Source organism: Sinocyclocheilus grahami, unplaced genomic scaffold (genome assembly GCF_001515645.1).
Source record: "Sinocyclocheilus grahami isolate Dianchi unplaced genomic scaffold, SAMN03320097.WGS_v1.1 scaffold167.1, whole genome shotgun sequence".
Lineage (NCBI taxonomy): Eukaryota > Metazoa > Chordata > Actinopteri > Cypriniformes > Cyprinidae > Sinocyclocheilus > Sinocyclocheilus grahami.
In genome coordinates this window covers 1,177,107-1,187,069 of record NW_015505346.1, presented here as the reverse complement: position 1 = coordinate 1,187,069, position 9,963 = coordinate 1,177,107, and the positions used below count along the sequence as shown (strand labels likewise).

The following is a 9,963-nucleotide window of genomic DNA, read 5'->3' as shown; positions in this document are numbered from 1 at the left end:
TTAATGTAAAGTGAACACCTGTGAACCATTTATTAATGATCTATAAATGTTAGTAACCTGTGAAAGCGAACCTTAATGTAAAGTGAACACCTGTGAATAATTTATTAATGATCTATAAACGTTAATAACCTGTGAAAGCGAACCTTAATGTAAAGTGAACACCTGTGAACCATTTATTAATGATCTATAAACATTAGTAGCCTGTGAAAGCGAACCTTAATGTAGAGTGAACACCTGTGAACCATTTATTAATAAGTATTAAACATTAGTAACCAGTCAAAGTGAACTTAATGTAAAGTGGGTACAATGATAATTTATTTATTTATTGATTATTATTGCACACACAGAAAAAGTTAGAATTTTCTGGTGAAATACATTTTATTGTTGTTGCACTACATCAGCAAACAAATTTCAACTTGAAACAAAAAGATGAATCTTTTCTTTTACAGCACACTGGAACATTACTGAGCATAACTTCACACAAAAAAGTGGCTTATAAAAGTAAACTCACATTATAACTAAGCACCAAATCTATATAACAAAAATATTTGATAAATGTAAAATTAATAAAGGCACCTAAATATTTTTCTTTTATCTAATTTAAGTTTTGAGAAAATAATTAAATCAATGACTGAAAGCACCATTATAGAACATTATCATATTAATAAGCAAACAGCAAAATTAATAAGCAAAATTATTTTTTGATATCATGATAAAGCAATTATCGCAAATAAGCGATTACACATATAAACACTTGAACAATATACTCTGCAGTGTCACCTCACAGTTAGCTGAGCAGTAAAATTAATAAACACAATGTGAGAGCACGCTTCAGAGCACGTTGGAACAATCCTAACAGCGTGAATTCTACTTTGAAAAGGTGACTTTACATTGGATGCTCGCTAGTGCCATTTACAGGCTTTGGTGACACACAGGCAACTGCAGACACACGGGCTTTGGTGATGTGTTCATTAATAAATGGCTCATTACATTAAGGTTCACAGGTAATAATGGAATAACAATTTTCAATATTAATATCTCATCAAGTCATGTGTGTGCTTTTATTATTTTTTCCCCCAAAATAAATATCAGGATTTAATTTCATCTTGATAAAAAAATTAATTGGTTTCTAATCATTGCTGTGGATAGGCATCATGAACTTTTGTGGAGAATCATGGGTAAGGTACAGAGTAGATTCTGGTAAGAAACAAGTGACACGAGTCATGAGATATAAATAAGAAAACCATAAATACAACACCCTTCAGTCTTATAATAAGAGGTCTTATAATAGTCCTATAATAATACATTTTTGCTGCATCATGAAATAAATCGGGAATCTGGTTTTGAGTGAAATAAGTATTAATAAATATATTTGTTAAGCATTTATAATATTTATATAATATTTTTAATTATAAATTTATATTATATTTTACTCATGCATTTATAACTGCTTATCAATGATTTATAATGCATTTGTAACTGAGTTATTAGTCATTTATTAACACCTTTATAAACCCTTTACAAAGGGAACCTTAATGTAAAGTGTTACCATTTTTTTATATTCATTCGACTAAAATAGCATGCAACAATTTAGTAATTAGAAGAACATGCAAAGTTAATTATATATAGTTTATTAAATCAAACAGTCTTATTCTTTACAGAACGTTTTCTTCAAAAAATTGTTTAGTGCATTGTTAATATGTTGTGGTGTATCTTTTTATTTTATCATATGATGCAGATTTGTCATCACTGTTGAAGAAATCAAAAACCCTTGTGTTAAACATTGCCAGTGTGGTTGTGTCTTCGAAACAATCTGAACATATTCCAGTTTCTTAAAACGTTAAACAGAAATGTAAGTAGTTCATTGTTATGTGATAGACAGACGCTTCTTGTTTTCTTGTTCATTTAAAACTGTGGCAGATTGTCTCATATACAACATGTGTTGAAGAGATAAATTATGCACTGATCAATTTCAAGGTGTCTGTTGGTTAGATTGCTGCTATGTCAAGTGAAAAGGCTAGCTATGTGATGTTTTATTTACACACTGGGCCTATTGTCATCTTTGATGACGTCTGTTTTGTTTTTCTCGGTACCATGCAAATGTCATGCTTTCAGCAGGTCATGAAAATCCCATTATTTGCCAACATTATGAACATTTTCTTATGCTATAATTTTGATGTTGACGATTTAAAAGACACGGCGCTTAACAACACGCCTGCCCCCAACTAGTATGCAGGTCAATACTTTGCATGCATTGCCTCTCTCATTGGAAATCTTTCAGCTCCCACTAGGAGATGCCAATCATCTTTGTGTTTAATATTTTATCACTAAATCAAGCAGGATCCCCCCAAAGGGCTATTAACACTGACTGACTAGCAGAAGCACATCTGCTGGGGTACGCTGGGAAACTACCTTTGATAAGTGCCACATTGAAGCAACAAAACAACAACCGGTTCAGTCCAGTAATATCATCACATTGATGGGTGACTGAGTCCATTTTAAGCTTGTTATATAGATGAAATTCAGAAACGGATCTCATATCAGAATGGGAAATTCACCTTGACTATTATTCACATCTCAATGACTGTGAATTTAACTCCATATCTGGCTGACAGATTTAACCGTTAATCCATTTGAAATAATGAGGCACATTCTGTAGATATGGGTGGTGTTAAGAACGGTTTCAGAAAAGTTAATCTGATGAAATCTACTCTTATGTGAGAGTGTGTGGCAGGACTAGTTCTTGGCACCCTGAGTAGAATCGAAACAGGATGTGAAAGCTCAATCAGAATCTAAATTGTGCAAGAGAAAGAGAACTGATCTCTGTTCTGTTCTCTGATTTTCAGGGGTCGACGTCTTGATGGGAAAGAGGAAGAGGCAATGGAGTGTGAGGGAAATGGCTAGCACGTCCATAATGAAGTGGAGAATATTTTATGTGTGTTGCTTGCACAGACCAAGAACATCACTGTGAATCTGTATTTGTCTATCTAAAGTAATATTTGAGTTTTCCCAAAACTTACTGATGCTAATATGTTTTTGCTATGGAGTGGCTGGTTATCATCTGTGTAGATTCCAGTCAGGCTGTTGCCAGAGCAACAAACGACCGGTGACATCATGCAATTATTCATTTTTCTCTCCTTCTGCCTTTTCTCTAATTTGGCACATGTGGAATAGGTCTGAATCATAATAAATAAGAGAAAGTGTCTAGTCAATTATATACAGTAAATGTGATCAAATGAATAATGTTAACTCAAATCATTCATTTAAATTTTGAAGATGAATTTAATTTGAATAACAGAAAGAGTAATTTACTGAATTGTAATTTAAATAAATCAAAGTAATGCATTCGAGCAAATTCTCTCTCTGAAAGGCTTTTAAACCTTCAAACTAAAGGCTTTGTCGGTTCTTTTTCCACAAACGTTGCTATTCAGATTGATATTACTGTTTCTTTGAAATTCAGTACATCCAAATTCAAATTACAATTCTTCAATTGTCAGTGGCACACAACCATGTTTGTTGTTTGAAGCTGTTGACAGAATCCATTACATGTTTTTTTAATGAATTAATAGTTATGCTAATAGAATTTCTTTTAATTGTTCTGGTTTTCAATTTGAATTTTGTCTTTCTCTATGCGGTCATTGCTCCTGATATAACACGTGAGTGAGGAACCATCAAGAAATGACTATAGACTTATTACCTTTGCACAGGCTCTCATTTTTCTGTTCATAATACTTAACAGGAATCCTGGGGAAACATATAAAACACTTCCACAGACGTTCACAATCCACCTGAGAGCCCCTCACTGGGTAGAGTGGATGTGTCATGTTCCCCTGCCTCTGCTTTACAAGGGAACAGTTTGTTTCAGCCAGGTGGAGGTCAGAGACTATTGCATCAGCTCGGTAAAAACACGAGCTCATAAGTGAATAAATGAGTCTGATGAGTGAAATAAAAGAAGATTGCACACCCGAAAGCACCACCCATCTAGAGGGGCTTCCAAAAGCAGCTGCTCAGATTGGCCGTTCTGCTTCATTACTTTAATTATTTTCCCTCAAGATATGAAGACCTGAGGATTTTCAACACGTAAAGAGAGAAGGGGCAAACAAAGGTTTGGCCTATTTTAGGACCACTTTCTGAAAGCAAACAGCGCCGCCATCATGCTTTCCTGGAGTCTATCCATCTTTCTTGCAAGGAGACCGACACGACAGCCCCCCCCCCCAAAAAAAAGCCTGGTTGCTGGACATGGCGGGTAAACAAACCTGCTCGGGGGGACCGTTCCCTGCCCGGCACCTGCCACTATTACTGGAGAGCAGGTGCAACTGTGTTCATTAAGATACACATCAGGACACAGAAGTCCTTAAGAGCTGGTTGGGGGCACATTTTGCGAGGCTGCCTTGCAAACACAACGTAGCAACAAGGTGAGCAAAGTAATTTCAGCTTGAATAATGGGGGGCGTCTCGTGAGCCTGACAGACGTGTGTGGTGAAAGCAATTTCACAGCACCTCTCCGTCGCTGTTCGTGTGATCTATTCGAGGTGTTCGCCGACACCGCGGTCAATATGACAGACACCGGTGGTTCGGGCCTGATAAGGTAGCCTGAAAGAACACGGCTTGGGTGCTGCATGTGCGTCTGTCAACCATGGTTCCTTAAGAGACAACGGGCATTCAGAAAGGTCAGAAAAATAGATGACATCAGCTTAGCGCAACAGATGTTTTTGGATAAAGTGCAGCAGTGCTACGACGTGTCTCATTTTAAAGGCATTTGCTTTAAATTCGACTATATTAGGTGATATGACAAGTGTCTAATCCCACAGGAACCAGTGCTACAATAATTAGGACACGGTAAACATGATGGCGGCATTGGACAACATGCAGTCGCCCATCTTAAACACATAGTGGAGTAAAGAATGATGGCTAACTCTTTATCTTCCCTGGGCTTCTGTAACAACATATGTTTGTAAGTAATTAAAAGAAGTTCCCAAGCGGTTACTATGTCATATTGAAATACAATATGGTGAGCAAATTACCTTTCCACAGCAGTTTATGCAAAGCTAGACACAGGAGACCGCTTTGCTTCTCCCTGCTGCCGCATGGAGGGATTGGCAAAGACAATCTCCTGCTCTATTGATGTATTGACTTCTAATTAGTTTGTCAGGAGCTGTACCTTTTAAGAGCATGGGAATAATTGATGATGTCTTACCTAGCAAAATAAGGAAAGCGAGAAACATGTCGGATTTCATCAAGTCTACATAAGGGGAGGCGGGGCTTATGAAATATGCAGTGTTGGTTTGAAATATTCATTTCTAAGCTACAGATTTGTGATGCCCGGAGCTGCAATAGTTGCACATTCAGGTTTCATTGTTGATGTCAGCACTTGAGGCGTACTGTGTTTGTAAAGCACACACACATACACACACACTCATTGCTTGCCTAATTTTACCCCGACTGCTGTTGAGAGGAGACCCCCTAACAGTTGGGCCAATCATTGTGTTTTAAAGCACCATTAAACTGCTAGTTGCTGGATATCAGCGACTACACAGGCCTTAAGTTAGCCGACCGCAGCAGTTCGAGAGTGTGAGCGCTCGCTCTCGATCTCCACAGCCCAGACTTCCAGTGTCATTAAGCCCATTACATGCCCTGTGAAAATCTTCACTGCTTCTACAGCTCAAAGTGATGACTCCTCAAGCAGGAGCGTGAAATATCTGATGCAGAAATTAGACCGGAGCTTCAGCAAATGTGTTAAAAGAATTGGCTGTTAAACGAATTACATCCTCTGGAAGAATTTATGCATAACGTAGTATACCGAAGCACAAGGTTTGCTTGTCTTGACACCCCGGTATTGGCAATTACTTACACGCTGTCCATTTCTGGGTATCAACAAGAATTGAGGAACTATAATGAATAATATCTGTGTTTTGCAGTTTCGGTTATTGTAGCAATCTTATTATGAAAAACGTACTTTGTATTTATCTATTCATTCGGCCGTTTTCTCCAACTCTGTGATGTTATTGTTTATGCCAAGGAAATCAAGATTGGATTCAGTCAGTTCCAAGAATACTAAACAGTGTGTGCAGATGTTTCTGTGTCTTTTATTTCCATTCCACGATTGTTATTCTAATCATTTCCTAATTAATCCACAGCCATGCACCATGCTTAATGATGTATCTGGGACTCCACAATAGATTTGGATTTCTCTTACCTTCCCAGGGTTTGGACTCCATATATATCTCAGACTGAAGATACAGAGGGCCAATATCAGGAATACCACACTCAGGATGATGGCGGCACACTGGTAAGCACGATACCTGGCCTTTCTTTCCTTCTCTTTCCCCAGCTCAACCTATAAAAACCAGTCATGTTATCGTACATTTGTATATTTATATGGTGTGATTTCATGTAAAGGTTTCACACATTGAATATATTATGCACCACAATGCTCAACTAAGAAAGAAATAATCACACAGGCAATTTGAATTCTTCCGAGATCAGAACAAAAGGTCACATTTATTAAAATTGTCCCAAATTAAAAGTTCGTCTGTTCGATTAAATTCCCGGCGCTTATGGCCGCAAATTAATAAAGAGAGGCTTTTGTTCCGGCTGAGTTCCAGGAGGGAGAGTCTAAAAGCTTACTATTCACAGTGGTGTGCTCCACTATCTCTCAGGACATGGCCAATCGGAATTATGAAATATGGAGGAACAAGCTTCAATTAGCCAACGTCTCTTGCCGAAACAGAAGCTTAAAGAACAGAAATAGCAGCAGTGACCAGGGGCGCTGGATATTTAGAGCTTATAGCCCAGGCCTCTATAAATGTGTATGGTTTCATGCTTTGATTAAAATATTGAATAATGTTGAAATGTTGCTGTGAGGTGTCATTTAAATTAAATAAATCTTTAAATATACTGTAAAACTAAAAAGGTCACGCTAACCTATTGAATTTCAGAGGTTTCATATTTAACCCAGTATGTACTATACTTTAACATGCAAGTTTAAAAAAAACTCACATTAGCCATTAGAGTCGGCAAGTGTTGTTTATAAGCTATCAGGATATTATTAATATTATCACTTCTGATATAAAAAAACTGTTGCTGTATATTATTAGCATTATGTTTGAATAAAACTGAGTTTTCTGCAAACTGCAAATAAATTTGCCAAAATATCCTTAAGCACTGTATGTTCTGCCCTGTTTTCAGAGTTATGTCTTTGAAATTTTTTCTACTTTGCCAAGATATCTAGCTGGACCAAAGTCGAGTTTTTTCTGATTACATTGGTGTGGTCTGTAGAACGGAAAGCGGCACCATCATTTCTTTCACTTTGTGACAGAATAAATAACACAATGCGGCAGACTTTATGCAAAATTGTCAAAATGTGGCTTGCGAGACCACGTCTGATTTATAGAGCAGCCTGCAGCTCTGAATAATTTTATTTGTGACAAGGTGATAAAAAACATTTGGGGGCTTAAGTCCCAGAAGCCCACCCCTAATGCCACCCTTGGTGGAGACTCCTGCGATTTTACTTTATCTCACAGTTTAAGACACAGGAATCATACAATGTCATTGAGAGTATTTTTTCTGAACAATTTATTCAGCTAATATACAGTATATAGCCTATTCCTGAAAAGTATAAATGCTCAGAATAAGACAGTTTCACATCGAGTTTGTCATGAACCCCCTGTTAAAAACATCAAGGCATAAGCCCTCTCTCTACGCATGATGGGAAACAGGAGGACAAACAATTAGAGAAGCCTGAGAAGAATTTCCCCTTGCATGAAGCAAAAATGTGAATAGAGATGGAGCTGAAATCCAGAGGTTGCATAAGCAGTGGAAACTTGACTGGAGGACAACGTTCCATCTGCTCGGAATACAAATGGCTCTGAAAATATACCGACGGCTGCCAGCAAAACAGTATTAAACCGGTTTAAGGTTAAGAATCAGCGAGGCAATTCTGCTGTAGCGGGATTGAGTCTGAGTCTATGGTGATGAAGGGAGCCGAGGGCCCCCTGCTGATGAGAGAGAGTAAGGGAAGGCGAAGAGGAGAAAGAGAGAGGTGGAGCTGGAGGGAGGGTGTGAGAAAAGAGAAGGGGAGATGAGAGAGGAAAGGGAAAAAAAAGTTGAAAGAAATGAAGGAGGTAGAGAGAGAATAATAGAAAAGGAAGAAAAATAGACACTAGACGGTTGTCCTAAGGCAATTTTTATCTGAATGGATAAATCGGGAAGAATCCCCCTGTAATGTCTGTTATTTCACATCATTGATGGCGATGGAGATCTTTCTTCTTAAAATAAATTGCTCACTGTTGTACAATTGCTCAAATCTATATTTATCATCACCGGCTCCATACTGTTCTGAAAGGGTATATTAATAATTCTCTGTTGTTACATTATTTTTGAAAATAAATCCACCCACTTGATTTTCAGCAGAACAGACATATGATTGTGTATACAATGCTGAGAAAATTATCTTGATTACTTAATTGTAAATCATGTGGAATAATTTGCACAGTAGTAAACGTCTAGCCATACAGCCATGCAGCGCAACGCTCAGCTGGAGAAAAGGCATGAAAGCAACTCAGAAAACTAAACACTCAAAAAGCCTTGCAGTCAGAAATAATGAACATTGTACCCTACCTGACATATCACAACCTTTGAAAAGAGCAATATAACACAAATTAAAAATCAATCTCAGGTCTTCCACTTATCAAATCCTCTTTACTGAAGCTTTTAAGCATTTTGAAAAAAAAGGAAAATATAATTTAGTTATTTTATATTTATACATTACAGAGAGAATCATTATTCCATATGACCCCCCCTGCCATTTAGATTTATGAGTTCTAACTTTCTAGTTTTGTATCACGTAAAAAGCTCACATATAATACTCACATCTTTGCAAAGCACTTGTTGACTGCTGAAGTAAGGGTTACTCTCCATAACTGTAGCAGGAGCAAAGATAATCTTCTCTGGAAACCTTCTTCCACCCAGAAGTCCCTCTCACTGGAATCCAAAGAGCCAAACTTTCTTTCCACTGGTAATTTGGGAATCTGATCAAGAGGGAGGGTTCCTCCTTCAGATGGGATGGAACAACTTTAACTACTGTGGTTCTTTTTGCACACAAAGCAGATGTCCTGACATTCACCTATGAATGGAGATTATACTGATGTGAGCATTATTAGTCATTCAGATTATTTCCATGTTTCTTCTTTCATGGTGGCACAACATTTAGTCATTTACAGCCTAAAGTTACTATTATTCAGCTATACCTACTTGGCCATTATTAGCATGGCAACACAATCACATCTGGAAATGTCTATGAGGTTTTCAGATTTACAAAAGCAGAGTTAAGCTCGGCAGGAGAATGCACTCTTCTTTTCTTTGCTTTTCGTAGCAAGCAACTTTGGGCTTTGCAGTCCACATTTTGAATTTGAAACCATATTTAATAATACATTTTAAAACAGTGTACTTATCAAATGCAAGCACAAGTATCAAAGCATCAAGTTTTTCATATGAATGTTGCCTAACAAAATCAGTGTGAAAAAAAGTTTGTGCAGTTTGATAGCAGTTCTTTTATTGAGCTGTTTCTCTGAGGTCTGCACTTGGAGATTTTAGACAATGGATAAATGCTGTGATATTTATAACATATAGCTTCTGTCATAACACTTCTCTTCCAGCAAAGGCAGAAATCGCAGTTGACCTTAAGATGTGAGCCGAGATTTGAGGTGCTTGCATACCTTATATTATTTCAAGTTTGACCCAAGTTTTTTGGAGAAATTTGACCCCGACTTTAAAAATAAGACATGATGAGCACTTAATATTTGTTTTACTTGAATATTTTACAAGGCCATCTCACAAAGTTGAATGTGAAAGCTTGCGGTGGTCCAGGCTGGAAATTACAAGAAATACTGAAGGACTCTGTATGGTACTCTGTCAATAAAATGGTGAGAAACTAGTGTTTTAGGCTAAAATTTCAACAGACAGT

General features: G+C 37.3%; 1 protein-coding gene across 1 annotated transcript in view; it reads right to left on the bottom strand.

Annotated features, from left to right (window-relative positions):
- tnmd (tenomodulin) overlaps positions 1-8,995 on the bottom strand; it is a 39,923-nt gene extending 30,928 nt beyond the window's left edge. Inside the window, exons 1-2 of the mRNA XM_016282823.1 lie at positions 8,871-8,995; positions 6,196-6,336 (exon numbers count right to left, since the gene is read on the bottom strand). Coding sequence (XP_016138309.1) covers positions 6,196-6,336; positions 8,871-8,918 — 189 coding nt within the window. The 5' untranslated portion in view covers positions 8,919-8,995. The remainder of the gene's footprint in view (positions 1-6,195; positions 6,337-8,870) is intronic.
- Between the last annotated feature and the right edge of the window lie 968 nt (positions 8,996-9,963).